Source organism: Amblyomma maculatum, chromosome 3 (assembly GCF_055883805.1).
Source record: "Amblyomma maculatum isolate TAMU_Amacu chromosome 3, ASM5588380v1, whole genome shotgun sequence".
NCBI classification, from domain to species: domain Eukaryota; kingdom Metazoa; phylum Arthropoda; class Arachnida; order Ixodida; family Ixodidae; genus Amblyomma; species Amblyomma maculatum.
In genome coordinates, this window is record NC_139346.1 from 169,664,797 (window position 1) to 169,689,792 (window position 24,996).

A 24,996-nucleotide genomic window follows, 5' to 3' on the forward strand; every position below is an offset into this window, starting at 1 on the left:
ATGTCTGCCTCATTTGTTACAGGTGGTCCAAAGATACGTAAGTACATTGCCGAAGGCTCTATTTGATTTATCGGCTAGTGAAAGTTTGCCACGGCTCCACGGATACATTTAGGGCTACCCGACATCACAATCACAATGATTAAAATAGAAAACGATTTCTCAGGTGGAGGAGCCCATTAAAGCTAGATGCTTTATTATTTTAAAATATATTCATATGTACCGAATGTTCAAAGCAGGAATTTCCTGATTATTAAAAATAACAATAATCCACAAATGATAGCCGCTCACTCACATATGGTGTACGACCAGTCGGAGGAAAAGAGAGAGGGCAATTGATGTCATCTGCCTCCTAATTAACTAAGAACATTTAATAAAGCTTTTAGTCATTTCGTTTTGTTCACGCGCACACTTCTCTATTGGAAACCTATAGGCGGCCAGATTCTTAAACAACTCCAGCTGGTAGAGTTCCCAAGCACGCATCGTTTCGAAACATCTAATCTCTCTAATGAACAATATTCTAAGCATAAATATCATTTATGAACGGCGATATTATACGCTTATATTACGTCTCATCTGCCAGTTTTCGGTCGCCTATAGAAACCAGTTGTCCATTACAGCATCCTTTCAAAACAAGTGAATAAAAGATACATGGTCCATTCCTCTTTTTTTACAGCTGCAGTTCTTAAGCCATAATATATATATATATATATTTTTACACATTAAACAAGTATTAATTATACCCACCACAAAATGTCCCTTCAACTTCAACCTTTTTCCAATTCGTAATGACAATTTTGGCTCCTGATCATTTTCTGTTGCTCTTTTTAGCTCTTGGGTTTACAACAGAGATGTTTTCATTTCTTCCTGCAATTTACGCCGTTGTTGAAAGAATGTTTTCCGATTTTTCTATGGCTTCTTCTAATTTTACGTTGTTTTCTCCAAAATTTTTATTCATCTAAAGCAGCATATTTTCAAGACCCTTATTTCAAATTTCTTGCCTGTACTGCCTTTTGAAGTTTGTCGTGGTCCTCACTCCTCATACAGCTGCTAAATTACATCTCTTAGCCCAGGTGACCCACCAGAATTTGTGGTAAATAAAGTTCAGTGTTGAATGCTCAACTCAATCAGCGTAATTATGACGACATGGTAGTGGCAGTTGATGTAGAATTCCTCCTAAGATGACGTAGCTTTAATGTGGGGCAGTTTTTCCATTTGAATAGCCTAAAGGAAAACTAACATGCTATCAGCTGCACCATGCTCTCATGACGTTGGCAGATGATACCCATAAGAAACGCCGCATCACGCAGAAAGGAGGTTCGTGCTTCTGCAGCTCTCTGCATGTGAAACTATGAAGGAGTACGAGGAAAATACTTTTAATTGATTTTTCCATACATAGACGCTTAATATACTGATGACCAGCTGGCCGTAGCGTTGTAGATCCGCTTTCAATTCTACCAACCGGGTGGTCCAGTTAGGGGTAGTCGGCTTGGACAGTGGGGGGAGGTGAGAGCTACGAAGGAAATAAGTGCAAGTGTTCCACTTTGAACAAGAAAAATGACAGGAAAATGGAGCTCATCTACAAGTTATATTGGTAGTGCCAAGCCGCGGTTAAAAGTAACATGAATGGAATTTTGTACTCAAGCATTTTGAATAGCAAGGAATGGTTGCGGCGAAGTAAAAATAGCTAGGTGTGATCGCATGCTCACGTGTACAATGTAGCTTGATGGCCTTGAATACCACACCATCGGTGGTCACTGGCACCCGGTGAGAACATTTGCGGACGAGCTTATGTGCCAGTTTATTACTAACGATTCATATTTGACTATAATGCACCGAAGGGTTACAGGGTGTGATTCTAATTTCTGAAGTTCATCACTAGTGCGGAGACCTAACGAAAGAAACGGCTTAGCTGTGGAAAGCGCTGAGGGCTTGCGGAGAGTCCGTGCAAACTACGCAGGCCAAGGAAGAGGGAAGGGGAAGAAATAGTTGTTTATTATGAATAATTCCGAGAAGTTCTAGCTAAAGGATAGCTGAGATTTCTGAGGACGGGTCGCTATTGAAGCTGAGAAGATCGGGAAGCGATGGGTGGTAGATGATTCCTGTCGCAGACCAACTCGCATCTGTGTGAAGGGCATCTGTGCAGGCGACAGTTGGTGTGCCCACTAGAGGGCGATGACTATTTGTGTATGCTTCCCAACGACCCTTATGAGTGTTCGGCAACATGCTCCGTGGCATCGGAGCGGCACTTCAATCTGTCACATTTGGGGACCAATTAGAGAGATAGAGATGAAATTTAGGCGACGCAAATCTCCAAAACGTACGCGTGCTGCTAGTAAATGGAACAGCCTTAGAATGTGACTAGTACCTCCAGGTTTCCACTGCAGATATCCATGATAGTTGAAGTGGCTAAAGTTATACTAATTTGAAGCAATTACTTGTTTGACGGCGAAAATCTCGTTTTGGTTCCGGCAGGTTGCACAACTTCTGTGACTAGAGATTTCAAATATTTTGAGCACCTTATATAGTAGACGGAAACCCGCATAGGAGATAAACGCATGTCGAAGGTTTGAGCATCCGTACGCTACGCATAACAGAGTATTCGCCAGCAGGTATGGCTGCTTGCGCCATGCTTTGATATGCTGGACCCATATCCACGCAGTCAAATGGAAGTTCGCCCGCTCTGAGCTTCCCGAGCCACCCGAGCGGCCGGGCGGAGATGGGACAGAGGGTCGCTGCCTCGTGGTGTGCTTCTACGACCCAGGATCGAGTGAATGGGACCCAAGCCTGACGCTGAGACTGGATCGTACCCCTTTCACCGACGCCTGCACGCACATTGTCTATTCGGACCTCATATTCAAAAACGACGGAGGTCCGGCCGTGGACTTTGGCAGGCCAGAGCTGGCTAACAGTAAGTGATTTACGTTGTCACAATAAAATTATTAGGTGCAGGTAGCTAGAGGTGAGGTAAGGATGAACAGGAACAGTCCAAGGCACGGTCTAACGTTTGCAGGCAGGAACATGCAGGTGCATGCAGTCATATAGTCTATGACTGCATGCACCTGCATGATAGAAGGCATATACGTGCAAGTCACAGAGTGGCGCATCAAGCCACAAGTGTGTGGAGGTAGCTGCAGACCAGCGCAGGTACGCACAAGCAGATGCAGGAAGCCATATAGGAAGATGTAGCCAGGTGCAGACAGTGTCACAGGTATGCACACGCTAGAATGCCACAGACCGGTGCAGCAAGGTATGTAGTGCATGGCGAGGTAGAAGCACACAGGTGCAGATAAGTGGAAGCAGGTGCAAGAAGCCATAAAAAGATGTAGGCAGGCTCAGGCAGTCACGGAAATGCACATGCTGACATGTTGCAGGATGGTGCATCAGCCTACATGTATGTGGAATATGATGTATGTAGGTGCATGTAAGCACAGGCAGGTGCAGGAAGACATAAAAAGGCGCAGGCAGTCACAGAAATGTGCATGCTAACCAGAATCATGTGGATGTAGATTCGGGCAGGCAGAGGAAACTGCAAGTTGGTGCAGGAAGCCATAGGAATATGTAGGCAGGTGCAAGGCAGTCTTAGGTATGCACATGCTGGCACACTAAATGCTGAGGCAGCAAGCCACGGGCATATGGTATTAGATGCAAGCAGGCGAAGTGCAAGCAGGTGCAGAAAGTTATATAAAGCAGGCCGGCGCAGGCAGTGTCACAGGTATGCACAAACAGGCGCACAAAGTCACATGTATGTGGAGGTCGTTGCAAGTAACCGCAAGCAGGTGCAGGAAACCATAGGAGGATATAATGCACAAAGCAGGTACACTAAACTTTTAGAATTTTTCAAGGTTTAAAAGCTAACCAAGTTTCCAAAGCTCAGTGGAACTGGTGAGAGGTGCTTATAATTCAGAGCCCGAAATATTGGTGCCCCAAATATGCACTGCTACTTCCCTGGGGCCGATTGTGGCACCGATAATCAGCTTCTTGTTGCCAAAATTAAGCTTCGATTAAAGAAAACAGAGAAAACTAGAAGGCCTTTCAGGTATGATCTGGATCAAATTTCATTAGAATATGCTGTGGAAGTGAGGAATCGATTTCAAGAATTAGATCTAGAAGACAAAGAGCCCGAAGAGATGTGGACTGATGTTCGTGATATAATACAAGAAGTTGCTACTAAGGTAGTTCCAAAGCAAAAGAAATGCAAGAAAGCAAACTGGTTATCTGAAGAGGCTTTTCAAATAGCTGAGGAAAAGAGGATGGCAAAAGTTATGGGGGAAAGAGAAAGATACAAGGTTCTCAATGCGGATTTTCAGAAAATAGCAAGGAGAGATAAGAATGCCTTCCTGAACATATAGTGCCAAGCAGTAGAGGACAACCGCCAATTAAGGAACACGAGAGCTCTGTATAAGACAATCGAATATATCAAAGGAAGCTTCTGTGCTAAGCTGGGCGTGATAAAGGACAAACGAGGCAAGGACCTCACTGAAGCCTCAGAGATAAAGAAGAGGTGGCAGGAATACACAGAAGAGCTGTACAAGAAGGACCCGAATGTGCAAACCTAGCATAAGACGGTTGTGATTACTGATCTCGAGCCGGGAATCCTGAAGTGTGAAGTTGAATGGGCCTTAGCCAGCCTTGCAAAGAACAAAGCTAGCGGAATTGATGGCATTCCAGCTGAGTTGCTTCAAAACCTCAACCATGACGCTGTTAACATTCTGCATACATTATGTCAGAAGATTTGGACAACCCTGTAGTGTCCACAGGATTGGAGGAGGTCAGTTTACATCCCCATTCCAAAGAAAGGCAGTGCCAAAGATTGTTCCAACTACCGCACGATCGCGCTTATTTCGCATGCTAGCAAGGTGATGTTGAAAATCCTCCAAGGTAGGCTGCCTGTAGCAGTATGTAGATCGGGAGCTTCCGGACGTGCAAGCTGGGTTTCACAAGGGCAGAGGAACTAGAGACCAAATTGCCAACCTTCGCTGGATCATGGAAAAAGCAAGAGAGTTCCAGAAACCCATCTACTTCTGCTTTATTGATTATGCGAAAGCGTTTGACTGCATAGATCACAGCAGATTGTGGCAAGCTCTCCAAGAGATGGGAGTTCCAATTCACCTTCATCTGTCTCCTCAGGAACCTGTATGAAGGGCAAGATGCCACAGTTAGAACTGGGAATGGTCTTACTGGTTGGTTTCTGATTGAGAAATGAGTGAGGCAAGGCTGCATAGTGTCGCCCTGCCTATTTAACCTACATGCAGAGTGCATCATGAGGAAGGCCGGTCTGGACGAGTCTTCAGCTGGAGTGAAGATTGCTGGAAAACGTATCAACAACCTTAGATATGCGGATGCTACCACTTTAATGGCAGAAAGTGAAGTGGAACTCAAGAGACTTCTGATGCGCGTACAAGAAGAGAGTGAGAAGTTTGGGCTTAAACTGAACATTAAAAAGACGAAGATCATGGCGTCTTGCCCTATCAAGTCCTGGAGCATCAATGGACAAGAAGTGGAAGCTGTGACATTTTCTCTTCTTGGGCTCCAAGATTACCTCGGAAGGAGACTGCAGCCTTGAAATTAGGAGACGCCTGCTTCTGGGAAAGAGAGCAATGGTTAGCCTTGGCCACCTAGTAAAGAGCAGAGACATTAGTCTGTCAGCCATGATCCGTATAAATTGTGCTATGGTCTTTCCAGTTGTGGTGTATGGATGCGAGAGTTGGACTGTGAAAAAGGCTGACCGCCGAAGAATTGACGCGTTTGAATTGTGGTGCTGGCGAAGACTCTTGAGAGTTCCTTGGACTGCCAGAAGATCAAATCAGTCGATATTGTCGACCATAAACCCTGACTGATCATTGGAGGGTCAAATTCTAAAGTTAAAGCTCAGCTACTTTGGTCATCTGATGAGAAGAGAGGAGTCGCTGGACAACGATTTGATGTTGGGAAAGGTTGAGGGTCGCCGGAGAAGGGGTAGGCAGCGAACGCGATGGTTAGATGGCATCCTCGAGGTACTGCAGATGAAGTTATGTGATGTTAGGAAGATTGTGAGAGACCGGAAAGCGTGGCGTGACATGGTCCATAGGGTCACGAAGAGTCGGATACGATTGAACGACTGAATTGAACTGAACTTCCCTCGACTATATCTACTACTAGTGGACACAGGTCAGAAGCGATGTAATGGTAAAGGAGCTTGTCAGTCCTCAGTAAGCACACTCGGCCAATCAAATCGTCCTTATTTTGCTTTGCGCGGACGTGCGCCTATGGTCATCGGCGTGGTCGTGATGATTGGGCAAACACTGCGTGTCAGCACTCAACGCAGACACTTGTAGACTCGCGATACATTTCTGATCAGTATAACAATGAAAATTAATTTAGAATATCATTTCAGTATATAAATGTCTTCATTTAAAAGCGTGAACCGGACAAGTTGTCTTACCTATGTGGGCTGGAAGTAGGGAATGAAGGAGAGAAATGGGCGATGATTACGATTTTCGGTAATGGGACATTTGAGCTGAGCTGTTCAAGCATTTTATTTTTGCGGTATGCTGTTGCAAGGAACATGGGGGTAACGCGTTTCCGCATATGTGCAGTTAGAGTCTGCTACTATTGTCTTACATAAAAGCCACCCTTCAACTAGCACTACATCCTTTCCCTGTTCTTTATTATTACAAAGGAGGCTCCACTGCCGCTTTTCGTCGATCTCACCTCTAACGGCACGTTGGCCACGTAGGAGCGTTTCCTTTCCTGGCAAGCATATATTCACTGCGGACAATTTGCTCGTTCCTTCAGATCCGACATTATGGGTACGACGCTACCGCGTCAATGGCTGCCATCTGTGGCTTCACTTTCGAGTTACGCTCACGTTCATACAATTTGCTATTTGCTTAATCCCAACTCCCTTAATCTGTGCCTCCATTATCTCACACATACCCAACTCACACGTCATCTCAACATGCATAACACACAACTTAAGGCCCCTCGTTATGTGAACGTTCGATATGGTTGCGTAGTCCTGTTTTACCCAAGCCGTCCGAATGTCCTTGTATTGCCTAGGGTTTGCGTGTCTGGCTCTGGATCCAAGGGTACCGGGTTCAAATCCCATCTCACCGTCCCAACTGAGCCCCGCCGGGGTGGTAAAGTGGTAAGACGCCCGACTACTGTCCGGAGTTCCCGGGTTCGAACCCGACCTCGGCGGCTGCGTTTCGATGGAGGCGAAACGAAGTGGCGTCCGTGTGCTGTGCGATGTCAGCGCACGTTAAAGATCCCCAGGTGATCGAAATTTCTCCGTAGCCCTCCACTACGGCTCCCCTTTCACTCTTTCCACTTTCACTCCACCTTCATCCCTTCCCTTACGCCGCGGTTCAGGTGTCCACATAGCAAGTGTGACAGATACTGCGCCTTTCCCTTCCTGTGAACAAATTATTATTAATAATTATATATTATTACTCCCAACTGACAGCTACCAACTAGAGTGCCAGTTTATGCCACCTCTATACCTACAGTCCACGACCTACGAACTCCCACAAGCCAAAGGCATGCTCTTTATTTGAAATGCGGAAACATTATTACCGGCATTCTTGGAAAGTTGTCGGGCTGGACCAAAGTCTTCGAGCTACCTCTCAAAAAAAAAAAAAAAAAAAAAGATCGCGGGTCGAGGCAGGGATACAGTTTGGTTGGCCACTGCGTAGACCGTCGCGTTATCATGGCAGCCGCGATTTATACGCTTGCTAAGATGCCAGCCTTTCATGCAGGGCTTGGCGTATAGTCGTTTTCGCCGTCATCGCCTCTGACAAAGTTGCACCAGAGACCTTGGGCCTCCTTCATCCCAATAAAATGACCACGTTAAATTCTGACCCTACCCTTCATTTTGTTCTCGACTTATGCCGCGAAGTTAATAAAACTTGCTCTATTGACAAGGCCTCATCGTTTATGTTTGTCACAGGAACACTTGCAATCCTGTGAGCCGCGTGAACGTCATATAATACGGATATATATAAAGTACGCTTCGATTACCCACCTAGGAAGTCACTTCGTTGCTGATCGTGACGCCTACGGTGCTTTTCGGGAAGAAGTAAAACTTTAACAAATATAAAGTTCGCTAAATGTCTCAAAACGTGCTACTGCAAAGCTAAATGAAGTGAGACTTAGCTAAACGAGTACTACATATACTGCTTCGGTTTTATACCCATGCTTAGCGAAGCTAAACCGCTAGCTCATAGTTCTTTTTTTCTCAGAATGGCCACCACAATTCCCTAATCATCCACTTTCCACATTCCACCTTACGCTTACACCCTTCCTCTCTTCTGCCGCCGCTTTCCTCAGTGTTCAAGCGCATATTCCCCTCATCCGCCTTTCATCCTCGCCTTTCTGCATGTGGGGCGTAACCTTGCGTTTTTGTGCTAACCTTCTGCTTCCACAGTTGTCACACTTTGGCTTTTTTTAGCACCACACTATGCTTGCACATTCTGTCGTTGTCATGTGACCTCCTCCCTCCTTTCATTGTAGCAACCCTCCGGGTTCCTCTCGTGGCAGCCCCATTGCGGATGCGAATTCTCTCGCTCTCGCCGCACAGTTCAAGATACTAAGCCACCCGTTGCCCCCTCACCATCTCCCCTAAATGCGGGGAAGGGGTTTTCATCTCTCCGCTCTACCCCCTGCTAATCGTGGCAGGCGGTGTTTGGGAGGTTCTGTATTACTCCGACGGAGTCATTCCGATGGACGGACGGACGGACGGACGGACGGACGGACGGACGGATGGATGGATGGATGGATGGATGGATGGATGGATGGATGGATGGATGGATGGATGGATGGATGGATGGATGGATGGATGGATGGATGGATGGATGGATGGATGGATGGATGGATGGATGGATGGATGGATGGATGGATGGATGGATGGATGGATGGATGGATGGAATATAGGAGCGTCCCCTTTGAAACGGGGTGGTAGCAGTTGCTGTCATGCTTTTTTCCCTATATCTTAATTATTGTTTTAGATCGGTTAACTATACCATCATTTTATCTGAATTTTTGTTTCTACATTACTAACATTATATTACTTTTCTGCTTTTAAGCCACCAATCTTCCAATCGTTTTTTGCTAGCTTCCAACGTAGGTTCATTCACCCGGCCACTCGTATCTCTAAACCCCAGGTCTTCAGGAAGAGTGACGGCACCTGCATTGAATTCCGGATGGATACCGGCACATTCGAGTATAAGACTGTTAATTGTTTGTATGGATTTGCCACATACTGTACATGTGTCATCTTCATGGTTAAATTTCTTTTTGTAGCGGCGGGTTCAAGGTACCCTGATCTCGCTTCAAAACGTAGGGCATGCACTGCCTATTGAGTTCTCAAAGAAAGCTTCCTTCCTGATCTGCCTCTTTCAGTATCGGTATAGTTCTACACTCTGTTTCTTTTCAATAGCATTTATCCAATTTTTACCTTCTGTGTTGCCTGTGTTCTGTGTTGTCTACCTGTTGCTTAACTCTCTTTATTTCTTCGTCTTTGTGATTAGCATACTTACTGGTTAGTTTCCTAGTTCTTTTCCTTCATCGTGAGTCAACTTTTTTTTAGTTATAGGTATGTAAATACTTTAGCTGCCCACCTGTTACTGTCAAATTTCCTCAGGCGTTCCTCATATAATATTTTACTCTTAGCTTCCCGTACTTCGAAAGATTCCCAGCCGATATCTCTCTGTACCGCCTCATTTGTGGTTTTGCCGTGGGCCCCTAGTGCTAATCGTCCGATGACTTTGATTTATTTCTAATGTTGACTGTACCTCTGCTTTTAGGCACAAAACCGCATTTCCGAAAGTAAGCCCGGGCACCATAAATCCTTTTTAAATACTCCTCAACACCTGATACCTGTTGTATCCCCACAATGCCCTATGCTTCATTATGCCGGTATTTCTTCGTCCTTTTGCCCAAGTGATTTCTCATGTTTTTCAATGTATGACAATCTTTCGTTTGCACCATACCCCGAAATATTTATATTCTGCCACTCTGGGTATTTCATGGCCTTGTATTTCATGGCCTTGGAGACCCTGATCAGTTGAGCAGTTGAAAATCATCAGACCTGGCTTAACTGCTCTAAAACTGAAGCCTAGAGCATCCCCTTCGTCTCCGAAATACTTAGAGTTTTCACGTCTTCCTGGCGATCTGCTAACAGCACAATATTGTCTGCGTATACATTAAACCGGGGAGGGGCTGCTCTACCACCTTCCCGCCTATCTATATGGCAGGCTAAAACCTAGGTTACTTTCTTGTATCCTCCGTTCCATATTTATCATATATAAAGCATGAACAGCAGCGGTGATGATAGAGGACAACCTTGTCTTAATGCTGTGCATACCTTGACAGCTTCCGTAGTTCTTATCCCTTCACATGTAATTTCTACTTTGTTATCAAGGTATATTTCTTGCAGAAAATCTGTTAGTTCATGACCGATCATCATCATCATCAGCCTGACTATACCCACTGCAGGGCGAAGACCTCTCCCATATTTCTCCACTTAACCCGGTTCTGTGCTAGCTGCATCCAGTTGACCCCTGCGAACTTCTTAACCTCATCCGCCCACCTAACTTTCTGCCGCCCCCTGCTACGCTTTCCTTCCCTTGGAATCCAGTTTGTTACCCTAAGCGACCATCGGTTATCCTCTCTTCGCACTACATGTCCTGCCCATGTCCATTTCTTCTTCTTAATTTCCACTAGAATGTCGGTAACTTGAGTTATTTCTCTGACCCACTCTGCACGCTTCCTATATCTTAATGTTACCCCTACCATTTTTCGTTCCATAGCCCTCTGGGTTGTCCTCAACTTAACCGATACCTTCTTTTAGTATGTTCCACAGGAGTTCCCTGTTTACGCTGTCGTACGCCCCGTTTATGTCCAGGAAAGCCAAATACAAAGTTCTATTTTTCACTATATTTCGATGCAATGTATGAACACGAACAGGCTATCATCTAAGCGCCTACCGTTCCTAAAGCCGTCTTGAAGTTCTCCGAGTATCGTCGTACTTTCTAACCATGATTACAACTTTAATTTCACCGCCTGCATGGCCAACCTGTGTATAACAGATGTTATGGTAATCGGCCTCTAGGATTTTATGTGCATCCTATTTCCTTTCTCTTTATAGATCAAATCCACTTAACTCTGCCGCCAGCTGTCCGAAATTTGCTTATTCGTTATGACAGTTTCCAGAGATTTTAACAACGTACCTACTTCCTGGACCAAGTTCATTAATCAGCTTGAACGGAATTTCATCTATTCCTGTAGATGTACTTTTAGTAATATTTTTCTCCGCCTTTTCCAGTTTAGATTGGTCAGTTCTAAGCCGCTTTGTTTTCGCCTATCTGATTTGCGGAGATTACCTTATCGTCGCTCTTAAACGACTCGGCTATAACTGATCAATGTAATGTAGTTCACAGCGTTGTCTCCCTTTAAACAATTTCCCTCGTTATCTTGAATCCGGTCCTGCTTTTCTTTTATTAGTTTTACCTAGCCAGCTTATATGGTCCCAGAATTTTCTTGGTCCGCCTCTAGTGGCATTGTGTATTTCAGCCATCCAGCGATCGGTGGACTGCTTTATTTCCCTTTGGACGAAGACCTGTACATCAAGCTTTTTTTGCCGATATAATTCCCATTTTTGGTCTATTTTCTCCTGAGATACCTATGCTTTCATTGCCTCTCGGTGCTTCCTTGAAGCTGTCCGTCGTTGTTCAATTGCTTCCCTGATTTCCTTATTCCACCAGCTCAGTGGCTTCCTCTTTCCATTCCAGCGGTTTGCTACTTTAACCTCCTTAATTTTTCTCCTTATGAGTAGTTCTACCTTTTCATCATCCCATTCTTCCATGGGGTTTTTCTTTATTGCTTTCTCTATGTCTGCTGCTATCTGCGCTATTTGATCGTCGTTTAATTTTGCGTTTGCTTTTTGTCTAAGTTTCGTTTCTCTTTTCATCAAGGGCCCCATCTGCAGACAAATACGTTTATGATCCTTTCCCAGACTACACTCCCCTTCTTCGTCTACTATTTCTATTTTTTCGAGCTTGCTATAAATTCCCTGCGACATTAGGCAGTAGTCAATGGTCGTCTGTCTGTTCCGGAATTCCCACGTGATTTGTCCCTCACACTTTATTTCTCTATTTGGTCGTGTCGCTCACATAAATCTAGCATTCGCTTTCAGTTACAATCGGTGTATCCATCCAGATCACCGATGCGGCCGTTCATGTACCCCAGTAAAGTAGAATAATATCGGCCGCGTCTCCAAACTGGCTTATATCTTCACTGAGACATTCAACGAGATCCTTGTTTTCCTGCCTGCATTGGTGTCCTCTTCCTAAATAAAGTTGCACCCAAAGCTGAAGCGACCTCTGGTAGCTGCAAACATTGAAGGATTGTTTGCCATGCAATTATAAAAAAATGCGTACGCATTACGTGGGTATGCATTCAAGGACGTATGGTCAGAATTTTGTCGGCAGGATGACGTTCGAACGAAGCGAGTGAAAAGAAAGTTAACGGTTGCGTTAGAGGATGAAAAATCTCAGTGGGGAAAAAATTTTGTGGATGTGGAGTAATCAGTTAATTAGAGACAATTAAGTCAATCAGACGTCGGGTATGTTTGCAAGGTCGTGTCACCAGAAGCTTGTCGGCAGGATTACGTTCTACCGAAAAGAGTTATAAGAAAGCGAATGGCCGCACTAAATAGAGGGTGGAAAAAAAAAATCTTGCTGGGAAAACTTTGATGCATCTAAAACAATTACTTAGAGCCAATTAAATCAGACTTCAGGTATCTTTTCAAGGTCGTGTCACCAGAAGTTCGTCGGCATGATTACGTTCAAGCGAAACGATTTATAGAAAACGAATGGTTGCACTAGATAGAGGATGGAAAGATTTCGATGGGGAAAAATTTTAGTGCATGCGAAATAGTTAGTTAATTAGACCCAATTAAGTCTATCAGATGTCGAAATATCCATGAGGGATAATGTCGACGTCCAAAGGAGTCACGAGATACCCAACTGCCATGAGGTGTTACGTCATAGTGTGATGTCACCAACCGGAAGCCTCCTTCCTCTTCCACAAAGGATGCTTGCGCTTTCCCCCGATGCGGGTGCCGAAGTGATATCAAACGTTTTTCCGAATAACGTATACAATCAATAAAAAATATTAACAGTGACGCGCGTTGTGAGGAACGAAACTTTCGCAGTGTGCCAGTACAGCCTTTAAAAAAGGCACTTTAATTTAACGAGCTTGGTTTTCTAGTTTGTTTGTACATACTATTTGAGTTTTTTTAGAATGATAATGATACCAATGGGCATGACTTTGCAATATTAGAGACGTCAAACAGCATTTATGGGATGTACGCGTTGTTATAATGTTCGTTTGCAATTATAAAGAAATGTAATTGTACTTCAAGCATTCTTTTAACGTTCGCTGCCGACTGGGTTCATGCAGTTTTTCGTTAAACGAAATGACGACTGCGAAGCGCAATCCAGGAACAAGCGCCTAAGTGCTGCGCTCTCAGCAAATGTGTATGACGATAGTCCTCACCGAATCAACTGGGTTCTTTAGGCAAGTGGTACAGTAGCATATTTTAGAGCAGGCGTTGCGTGCGGAACTTCGATGTGTCCACGTCCACCGACGATGCGCAGAGTTGCTGGGTCACGTCGTGACGGCGGCCATCCGCTCAAAGAGCACCTTGGTGGCCGAGCTGCGTTCTCGCCAGCAGTCCGACGCCGCGACACTGGAGGCCGCCTTCTTTCCAGGGCCACAAGGAGCGCTCGACGCGTTCACTGACGCCACGAAGAATTTCCTGTCCACCAACAACTTCGTGGGGCTCAGCCTGAATGTGTATAATCCGGACAGCGGGCCTGCGAGTGTCGGGCAGAACTACTTAAAATTGATCAAGGTAAGCTGCGAGAATATACGCATCGCTGTATGACATCCTCTTTCATTATTTATTATTCTGCACGGCAATACTAATCAGATGCACGCACAGCACATCAGAGAATTTTAGTATCCCCCTATCTGATTGGTTCCCTCCATTCTAAAGCTCGTTTGAAATGGTGCCATGAACCTTATATATATGTATATAGTGAAGACATGAAGTGGAAAACGTCATGGGGATATGCATAAAAAAAGCTTGCCAAGATGCCTATGCTTCGCCTCATAATGAGACGTGATCGATAGATCCTTTTTGAGTCCACAATTTTCTTAATTTTTTTTATTAAATATTTCTTTTAAATTGATAATACAGTAACATCAGTACACATCCCAAACACCTTTCGTAATTCATACGGACCACTACCCGCTCACCATAGTGTCCCCTTAAAAGGCTTAATTGGCGCCAAAGACCCTTCATTGGCTATGCGTTGTATGCCCGCCTGGCATGCAGAGAGCCTGTGTTGCCCAATGACGGCGAATTTTAATGAATTGCTTTCTGAAATACCACATTAGAGGAACCACTTCGCCAATTTTGGCTTCATTTGGAATATGTGAGCTTTATTTGAATGAGGGGTGTTTGAAATTCCCGCGCGAGATCTTGTGGTTGGGACGTCATTGTTCTATCGATCAATCGGAATTTTTCTGCACCACCCTCTACGGCGGCGGCGGCGGCTTGTCGGCTTAACGAGCCATGTACGCTACCACGTAAAAGCAGGTTTTAAAGCGAAAGCTTTTATTGCCTCATCGTTATCGTCAGCAAAAGTGTCACGCTTTTGCGGCGGCTCTGATTGGTCGAGACGGGATGATGCCATGGAGGCCTCGACCAATCACAGAGCCCCACCACGGTATGCGCGAATGCGTGCCTATGGCCATATGCCAATCAATGACCAATTAAAACTTAATGACTAAATAATTACTACCACCAATTATTTCCTGACGACTAATTAATGATAAACTATTAACTACGTACTAATTACTGACTTATGACTAATTGATTAATTAGTGACAGCTGCGAATCAATTAATTACCAATTAATGCCGCGCACCCAGTAAATCAACCACACAGCAGTAAACGTAGAAAACTGCGAAGATACAAGGAGCGCGATCTCGTCGCTGCCAAGCAGAATTCACTGAATACATTCACTCGCAGGATGTGAAAGAGTAGTCGCTCGCTTTACTCGTAGCAGCATTCATCGCTACATGCGCAACAGTCGCGTAGCAAAATGCAGCACTCAGGCTTTCGCCTTTCATCACTTTAGTCGCCAAAGTGTCCTCGAAGTTTTCTTAATAACACCAAGGGGGCATTGAACAAAGTTACTGCTGCTCGAATTGAGCTGGCACAGCAGAAGACGCAATAACTATTTATTCAAATTAAATATTTCTCGCACGCTGCAATGTAGAATGACGTCGTTTTATTGCGTTAATGTTTGTTTCATTCGGTAAAAACAAGATGGTCAACACTCGGAACTATTGCCTAAACTGCAAGCGAACAGACACAGCGATAGAAATACAAAAATAGCACTCTAAGCATGACAACGCAGATATATTTATTCAAAATATATATTTCTCGAACATTGCAATGATGAATGACGAATGTTAAATGCCAGATTGTTTCAATCAGTTGCTTTAAAATGGTTTAGTCACTAGATCACAGGACAAAACAAGATTACAGCGGTACTTAAGCTCTATCTTAAAGGGACAGAACACGGTCCAAAATATGTTATGAGATTATCGTGGAGATGAAAAGACCTTGCCTCATATAGTACAGATCGAGCACTGCAATATCAAAGAAAAGAGGCTTTACAATTTTAATTTGCCATTGAAAATCACATGAAACAACTGAGGCGCTATCTAGCGGAGAAACCCTATAACTTTCGGTGTAGTACCCCACGTGACTACATGTCGCAAAATATCGCTGAATTTTGCAAGTGCACACTGTTTTTTTTTTTTTCTAGGAGTGCTTGTCATAATTCATTATATTTTACGCTCTAGTCCCTGCGTTCCTAAATAAAAACCACCCCTCCTTTCGCATCGCGAGAGGCATGCTTTCAAGTTTTGCCACTAGATGGCGAAACAGTGTTTGGGATTCCGTGCTATAAATTAAAAGCAGTGGCTTAAAAGCAGAGAAGTGACATAATGTTAGTAATGTAGAAACAAAAAATTTAAGAAATAGAATGATGGTTTAGTTAACCAATCTAAATCAATAATTCAGATATAGGGAGAAAAATGAGCATGATAGCTACTGCTACCACTCCGTTTCAAAGGGGGCGCTCCTATATTCCATCCATCCATTCCATCCATCCCATCCATCCGTGAATAAAGCAATGATAGCGCTCAGTAAAACTTTCATCGACGAGGCTTATGTTATTGTGCTGTAACAGCGTTTAGTGTGAAATTGAAAAGGACGTTACTCTAAGCATAAAATGTCGAATTACTGTCTGGCGAGTGAAATTTATATTTGTTTTCGGTACGTCTTTTTTGTCGACCACCAGTCGTCATTACGGTCGCTGCTCGCGGTTTCCAGCATTGCACTACATAAAAACGGGCGCATGCACTGATCGAAAAATTCTCGGCAAACATTGTCTACAGCGTTTCTACCAAAACTTCTATGGAATCGAACAAAATGTGAGACCTAAATTCCAGTGTTCTGTCCCTTTAAGGGTTTGACGTGATAGCGGTCTGTAGTCCTCAGGGGGCTTCAGCTTCGAGAAGTCAAGACAAGACGGCCACTGCGAAGCTCTCTATAGAAAGGTGCAGAAGCCGCAATTTTTACACTCAGATGCAAGCTAAGGAGTGAGAAATGAGAAATTTATGGAAGACAACGCGCAATTTAGATTGCTCACGGGCCCTCTGATGGGGCTACGGAGTAAATCAGATCGCAGAGGTTCCTGTGACCGCCAATAGCCGGCGCTAATATGCCGCGTTAAGATATAGGGAGAAAAATGAGCATATAGCGACTGATACCAGCCCGTTTCAAAGGGGACGCTCCTACATTCCATCCAACCCATCCATGAAAAGAGCACATAAAAAGCCAGTGTGTTATTCGCCTAATTCCTACTTTCGGAATTGTTAGCTCCATAATTACACACATGTTCGTTCGCGTTATAGTCATAAGATACCATTTTACGCTAAATACAACGTAACATATTAAGCCACCTATGCGTGCTTTACGTATTAGCGAGCTTGGCGCGCAACATAAAGGTCGTGGGTTCGAATCCTGCCTAAAATTGACACCCCGAGTTCTAGTTCCCATTACCTGTCATGCTACATCATGCAGTCACTTCCATCCAATTAAAAGTTGTGTAATCCCTTTCATTCCATGCGTGGTATCCACGTTAAAAATGCGTCTAGGGTTTTTGAAATTCCCGCAGGAGACTATGTAGCTGTGACGTCATGACCCTTTCGATATTTGAGGATATTTCTCTCACGACCAATTACGTCAACGCCGGGTTTTCAGCAATACAAAGTCTTTATACTTCTCTCAGGTTAAGAAGGTTCCAGCTACAATTACGTATGCAAGTTGTTCTCGAGCGTGCCAATTATACATTCGATGTGTTCTGAACGCGTCGCACGCCTTGGCTGCTTAAGTTTCCCTGCCTTTAGGTTTTCTATGCTAACACTATCAGCGATTTTGTAAGTTCCCAGGATAAAATTTTTCGCGGCACTTAGCGAGGTGACGCAACGCTCATTTGTGCTGGGCAGGACATCTACACATTCCTAGAGAATTAAACCGACGGAAGTACGCAGACAGTGATACACGGGATAACTGCGTCCTTCCGCTGATTTTAATCTCTACGAATGTGTAACAACTGGCTCAGCTCTCCACTCTACATCTATACATGTACTCATTATTTCTTCATTCCTTTTATATATTTACATATTTACAGAAAACATGCACCGCCTAGGGGGAACTATCACCGGGGAGACAACTTTAGAACAATGTACTAATTGTAAACCATCAATAATGTACATAACTTGAATTGATATGAAGTTTTAAGAAACAATAATTCATGTTATTGGTTGTAATGTACAGCTCCAGTAGCATGAAAACATTGATGAACTATCACAAATAAATCCCAGCATAAAAACCATGCACAGATTCTTCACGCAACATGTTCAAATATATATATATATATATATATATATATATATATATATATATATAAACAGGGTCACACAACTTTCCCAGAACTTTCCCAGTTATCTATTTTATTTAAAAGAAAAAAAAATGTATGGTCAAGTGGCAGAGTAGAACCAGTGACCGTTTAATCTGACGTGATGCACTCCACCACCCCAACATCGAGGCGCGGTTGTTCGACTTGACTAAAAAAACACTATATCAAGGCAATAAGCGTGTCGATGTCTACACTAGAGTGCGCCACGGAACCCTTTAGCGACCGTATACATAACCTTTAACGTCATGTCGTCATACTCTTTTACGTGTCCCCCATCGTTTATCGCAGGCTATGAAAAACTCCCTGGCGGCGTACCAGTTCAAGCTGATGGTTACCATGTATTTCATTCGCGGCCTCAGCGACGGACTCGACATCGCAGAGATAGCAAAGTGAGTTCACGTTCAGACACATCCTCAGCCTGACGACTTGGGGTGTATTCAACAGAGCAAGGTGGCATGCATTCATTATGGAACAGCGCGGCAAGGGCGGGACATGGAAAGGACAGGAATTTTATCGGTCGGACTGTTCGCATTCCCTGTATATATTTACTTTACGTCTATTTATAAAATCCAGTTTAGTCTACACTTGCATTTTCCATGTCCAGATTTTGTCGCTCTGTTTCCCGACCGACGTATGATCCAAATTAGTTCTACGGCATTCAAGCAGCCAGATCTGTGCAATCGTCTTCGCGACTGTGCATAACTACTGAATGACTGCTCTGCATCGATCTTCACTGTTTGCCACTTATCGTTGCCAGCACTAACGAAGACTGCTCTTGAGAGGGGAAAAAAAAGAGAGCTGGGATAACTGGCCATCTTTCTATAAATAAAAAGAGTAAAAAAAATAGTTACACAGGCGCTCATGGCAAGATACGATATTCAACATTTTTGATGACCGAGCTGTGAAATTATGCGAACCTTAACCTGGTTACTCTTAGAACCGAGACTATGATACCGTGTAAACGTTCACTATGATGTGCTATATCAGTTCTGCATCTGATGAGTTTAGGATCACCGGAAATGTGATGATGTGATCTCCCCTCTTTCTATCTCTCCTGAAGAAAGTAGAGCTGCAGCAAGAGAGAGAGCAAATGACGTTTAGGCCGGAAGATAAAAGCTAGAAGAAGAAGACGAGGCGAAAAGCGGAGTGCGGCCATGAAGTAGTGGTGGAGAGAGGAGAGGAAAGCGGCCCGGTCGTGGCCGAGTCTCTTGCTCGGCGGTCTTGATATGGCGCTGCGTGCCGCTGTCGCATTTTTTTTTACAATGACGATAAAGTACACATGTACCATGCACTAGCAAATTAAAGCGTATATATGAATGTCATTAATCCTTGTGGGTACCATTAAAAAACGAAACTCGGCCTTGAGTGTCCATAGAAAGCGGCATCAAAACACACGTGACCTCGTGATGTCATCAGCGGTGCCTAATATAGTGAACATGTATGAGATTACGGATGTAGAATGATAGGTCGGTATTTGGTTAGAGGCCATATATCACAGGAAGCTTAATTCGTGTAACCTAAGGAAAATAATTGAGCTGAAAAGATTAAATCCATTCAGTTTCGATAAGGAGGGAACTAAGCCAGGGCCTACGGACTGGGAGACGAGCACGCTAACCACAGGCCACGAAAGCTTGTTAATCCAAGCTGAATGAATGTGGATTTAGTGAGTGCGCAATAAAGCCAGCAATTGTAACATTCAGTTTTAACGAAGAAAATAATGAAAACCAAAAGATAAAAATAAGAAAACAAGAATTGCAATACCTTCCGAAAAGGTGTTTTATTTCATGCTCGCGCAGGCAAAGGTAGGTACCGCCGCAGTCAATTAATTACTCGCACTGTCCCGCAGGAATGTCGACGTGTTAGTGCTGGGGACCCACTACCTGGTTCCAGATGAGAAGAAGACCACCTTACCAAGTCCCCTCTACGGAAAGTATCCTGCCATCCTATCTTGGGTGCGTCTCCCTTACTTATCTTACTTAACCCTTGCTTAACCCAGCCTCTAGTTCGCTTTCAATGCCACGCTGCTTTCAAAGCCGCCTGCTGCAGCATTTTGTTGTCGTTCAGAAAAGACTGCGAGCGCTTAATGAGCACAGGAAATGTTTCGCAATTGTACCACTGTGTCTGCGGACAGATAAATCAAGCCGCGAGGAAACATATAAAGGACGGAGAAAGAACGAGGGAGTCACCTTATAGCGGAGGACGCTGGACAGATTTCTACTAATTCAGCTTTCTCGTTCGCATTTAGCCTTCCTCTCGCATTTCCTGGTAACTCGTTTTTGGTACACATTACAGGCTGCCTATAGTTCGAGCGTTTGATTCACACAAGACAGTATAGGTATACATTTATCCACACAGGACAGCGTCATCGATAAGGTGTTGGACGCCACCAAGAGTCCGGACCGCGTGGTGGCCAGCTTGTCTTTTTCGGGCTCGGAGTTTGTGGTGCTGCAGGAGATAGCCAACACCGACCTTTCTAAGCAAGGGCTGCCCGCCGCGGGCCACAGCCAAGGCGGACAACACACGAAAATGAAAGGATTGCTCGCATACTTCGAGGTATGGGCGCGTGAGAAACGCGCACGGTTAGGTTTAGGCCACCCTTTGGTCGATTGGGAGACTGCATTTTTTAGGCCCGCAGTCTGTCGAGAGATACGGTGCGAGCATTAGGTTTTTGATTTTTCGCCTAAACTTGACTGTGAAGCCTTGTAGCAATAGTGTGTGGAGTATTTCATGCATTGTTTTATCGCAGATGCCATATTAGGTCTCATAGGCTATGTAGAGGTATGGTGGAAACACAAGTGTCTTAATTTCTGCTGCAGTTTAGATTGCAACCTCTGGCATGCTGTATTGTTGAAGTAGCTTCAATAGGTAACAGTCAGTTTGAGGACAAGAATGGATTCTGCCGTTTTTTCTCATTAACGTTGAGAATGCTATTTCGATAATTTTTGCTACGGGGAAAATGTGTCAGGAGACTGGAACAAATGTCCCGCCACTCTTTACCGAAATGCCTCTAATGTGTGTTCGTTTATATTGGAGATACTACTACAGCGTCAGCTTGAGTCGCCGACCTGGCACTGAGATCAGCCACAGTAACAGTAGTGGTGTGCAGCTGCATTTGGGCACAATTATGACGTAGTTTTTCTCACTGCGAATTATGGCGGCGGTTCTCGTTATCGGGAGGCCAAGCTTATAGCCTTGCAATTTGGATTTTAATCGAAAATAGACGACCTATGATTTTTAACCAAGAAAAAGCTCGACGGGAATGATTTTCGTGCCGAATTCTTTTCTTATATTTAATTGTAATTGCTTTCCTGAGAAAAAGGTTGCTGCATCGTTTTATATAGACGCGTAATTCTGTATATCTATCGGGCAGCTCCTAGAAGTGCAATAGAAGAGCCCTAGCTGGTCGAAGTACGGTCTCCGTCATAACATATGCCGCTTTGGGAATTTTAAACCCAATAGATCTAATCAAACCATCTTTTGTAGGGACACTTAAGCCTGTGCGCTGTATGTAAAGGCTAATTATCTACCCAATTAACTCAATGCACTTTTGTGATCGCTCACTTAGTCGCCGAAATCTTTGGCAAAAGAGTCTAAAAAGAAGGTTCGTCCGTCAACTCTAAATAAGTTGGCAGGTTAAATAATTCGCCTTCAATGCACTGAATGCGCAATCGCCATGCTGTTAGTGATCCGCATTACTAAAGCCGAACTCCTCCGCAGATCTGCGTGATGTTCCGCAGCGAGCCCTGGAAGCACGCGGTGAACATGGACGGTGTGTGCCCAGTAATGTGCAAAGACTCGTACTGGGTCGGTTATGACAACGCCTGGAGCATCAGGCAAAAGGTGAGAAAGGGACAAAGTAATTTGTTTTTAAATAATGATATGTCTTTACGGGGTGCCTTTTTCGCGATGCTGTTTGGTAGCCGACGGCCTTTCTGTTCCCTTGTCATATGAGAATGTTACTAAATGCCCTTTATGATAAGAGAATGCCACTAATTGACCCTCTATGACTACGCAGCCTATCTATAGACCTTGGTTTCACGTGGCTAGGGGCACTCATGGAGGTGAAGGTTAAACCACAGCACAGTTATGGTTGTAGCTATACATACGTAGCCATTAAAAAAAAAAAAAAGAAAATATAATTTCCTCCGTTTGCTGCTGTGTTCGTTTTCTTTTAAGAGAAACAGTATTCGATGACAGGTTGGTCTAAGCAGTCTTGGCGTGCTTCGCTTTGCGATGCAGGTTGCGTATGCGTTGCAGCGACGCCTCGCCGGGATCGCCGTCCAGAATATGGGGATGGACGACTGGAACGGCGTCTGCGGCTACGAGATGCCCCTCATGAAGGCCGTGACCCGAGAGATGCAGTACTGCAGGGTCTAGTGACCTTGGGACCAACGGCCTCCTCGGGAGGTCTAGAAAAGACACCAACACTTAGTCGCATTCTTTTTTTAGTGTGAATTGGATGACATAGAAAAGGAGAATAATGACAATAATTATTTACTCGTCACTTAATCTTGCATAAAAGCAGTAAACATGCGGTACTATTGTCGTTGAAAGGTTGTATCCTGAACAAGTTTACGGGGGTCGTGTTCTTTAGCCTCGCATTCCTGCCAGTGTGCATGCTTCGCGAGGATGTTTTAGAGAAAAAATTTTTTCCTTGCTTTATTTGTCACGGATTGCATAAATATTGCACAGATACCAAATGTCTGTGAGGCTGTTGCACCGATCTTTCTTTGCTGAGTTACGCTGCGTCACACGGATACCAGTTGATCTCCTTTTTATTCTTAGGTGGCTCTTTCCATTTGATTAAGCCAACTAGGTTCCTGTATTGCGCAAGTCATTTCGGGGAACAAAGCACACCAAAGGACGACACCTTAAGTTCTGATTATGTCATTTCTTGTCCCAGTCTTTTGCTGGGCTCGACTACTCAAAATGACACTGTAACAACTATTCCTTTTGTCTCTTAAAGTAACTGTCAAGTTCAAGTGCAATAATTTGCAATAGTAAATGTAACAGTTAACGCCATTGCAGTAGCTCTACGCAGTAATCAGCAGGCGAAGAAGTTATTGCAGTTTATTATTCGACGGACGCGCCAAAACCAGTAAGAAATACGTCAATAAGAATGAGATAGTGAATGAGAAAGCAGAAAAAACCCTGAACTATAAAATACAACTATAAAATACAAAGACGTTAAACCAACGTGGGCGGAAGATATAATATCTGGCCTCAGTTTTGAACGTTTGAAGCACGCAAGCGGCACATAGCCGACTCGCTCGACGCCGGTTAGAGGTGCACGCATTATTATTAACGTAGTATTCAAAGCCCTTTATTCAGGGGAAGTCACGCTGTCCGCTCACCGAAACTCGATTTTTGTAAGTCGCTGTGCATCTGTCTTGCTTCTCGCGGACTACATCAGTCGATCTGTCGCTACCACGCCCGTGTGAATGTGGGCCTTGTCTTTATAACATGGTCGAGCAGTGCACGCAGTCTGTGCTTTAGAACAGAGCAAATTTTGTCTACTTAAAAGGAACGGAAAGAACTTCCCCACGTCATTGATGTTTTCAATGAAAATTCAACATCTGACTCCTCTTGCCTATGGTGACATTAGTCCAGCAGAGAAAGGCGCATTTATCACCATATGAACTCTAAAAAGTCCTCTTTCTTTAAATTCCAACCATACTACCAGACAACCTTCTATGGTTATACAGTTAAGGCTAAGCAGGAAAGAGAAGGTGACGAGCTTTTGTCCCGTACCGGGGAGAATGGGCTACCATACATGCAAAATTACTTTACAAAGGAATTATTTACATTACTAGTTACTAATTCCAAAAGTAATGAAATTAGATTATAATTATTTCTGCTGAGTAATTTTTATTAAATTTAAATTACTTTCTAATTTCTATCATGAAAAAACCAAGCATACCTATGGAAAACAAAACCTCTCCGACGCAACGCACACATTCTTTCGTCTTGTGAAATTCCGTCCCAGAAAACTGTCCCTTCTTTCCTACAGCATGGATCGTTACAAAAATAATACGGCGGCAAAAAAAAAAAAAAAAAAAAAAAACAGAAACATGGTCAAGCGCCCACGAAATGACCGGTGAATCCAGCATCTTGCTGGCCCAGAGCCCCGCCGTTTGAATTCCTCAAAGAAGCTACGTTATTTATTGCTTCCGTGGTCCCAAGAATAGACCTCGGCCCCTTGCGCTCAGCCCCGCAGCGGTGGTGCAGTGGTAAACTCCCGACTACTGTGCCGGAGTACACGTTTTCGATCCCGACCGCCGGTGGCTGCGTTTCGATGGAGGCGAAACGAAGAGGCGTCCGTGTGCTGTGCGATGCAATCGCACGTTAAAAATCCCCAGATGGTCGAAATAACTCCGTAGCCATCCACTACAGCTCCTCTTTCTCTCCTCCTACTTTCACTCCCTCCTTCCTCGCTCCCTTATGGTGCGGTTCAGGTGTCCACAAAATCAAGTGCGACAGATACTGCGCCTTTCCCTTCTTGTGAACCAGTTATTATTGCGCTCAGTAATGCTCACGCCATGGTCCCTTCCGCCTGTCACCATCTCCCTCGCTGGAACACTGGGAAGCTGTTCTCGCCAGATGGGACTCGGACGTCCAGTCCCGGGCCTTGGCAAGAGCACGAAAGGTCGCTGACAGACCTAAACTGCCAGCCAAGACCAAGACATCTAAATCACACACGAATAAACTTTTTTTCTCTCTCCAGCCTAGCGTTCGCTCCAGGGTCCGGAGCCACAAAATGGTGGCCGCGAGAGCGCCTTTATCGAAAAGGGCCACACGTCTGAAGTGAGTGTCGATGCAGCGCAGGCTCTGGAGAAAATGCTAGCCTGGAAAGGGAAGGAGACAGGCCTTTGCCCCCGTCACGTGGTATGTAC

At 44.4% G+C, this 24,996-nt stretch overlaps 1 protein-coding gene across 1 annotated transcript; it reads left to right on the plus strand.

The window, feature by feature from the left end:
• Positions 1–22,728, plus strand: LOC146196839 (chitinase-3-like protein 1). The gene is made up of 8 exons (XM_084597083.1): positions 1–37; positions 2,660–2,908; positions 13,638–13,894; positions 18,392–18,492; positions 19,950–20,055; positions 20,459–20,656; positions 21,821–21,943; positions 22,343–22,728. Exons 1-8 carry the CDS (start codon positions 1–3, stop codon positions 22,478–22,480), a joined length of 1,209 nt encoding a protein of 402 aa, XP_084453209.1. The 3' UTR covers positions 22,481–22,728.
• The last annotated feature ends 2,268 nt before the right edge of the window (positions 22,729–24,996 follow it).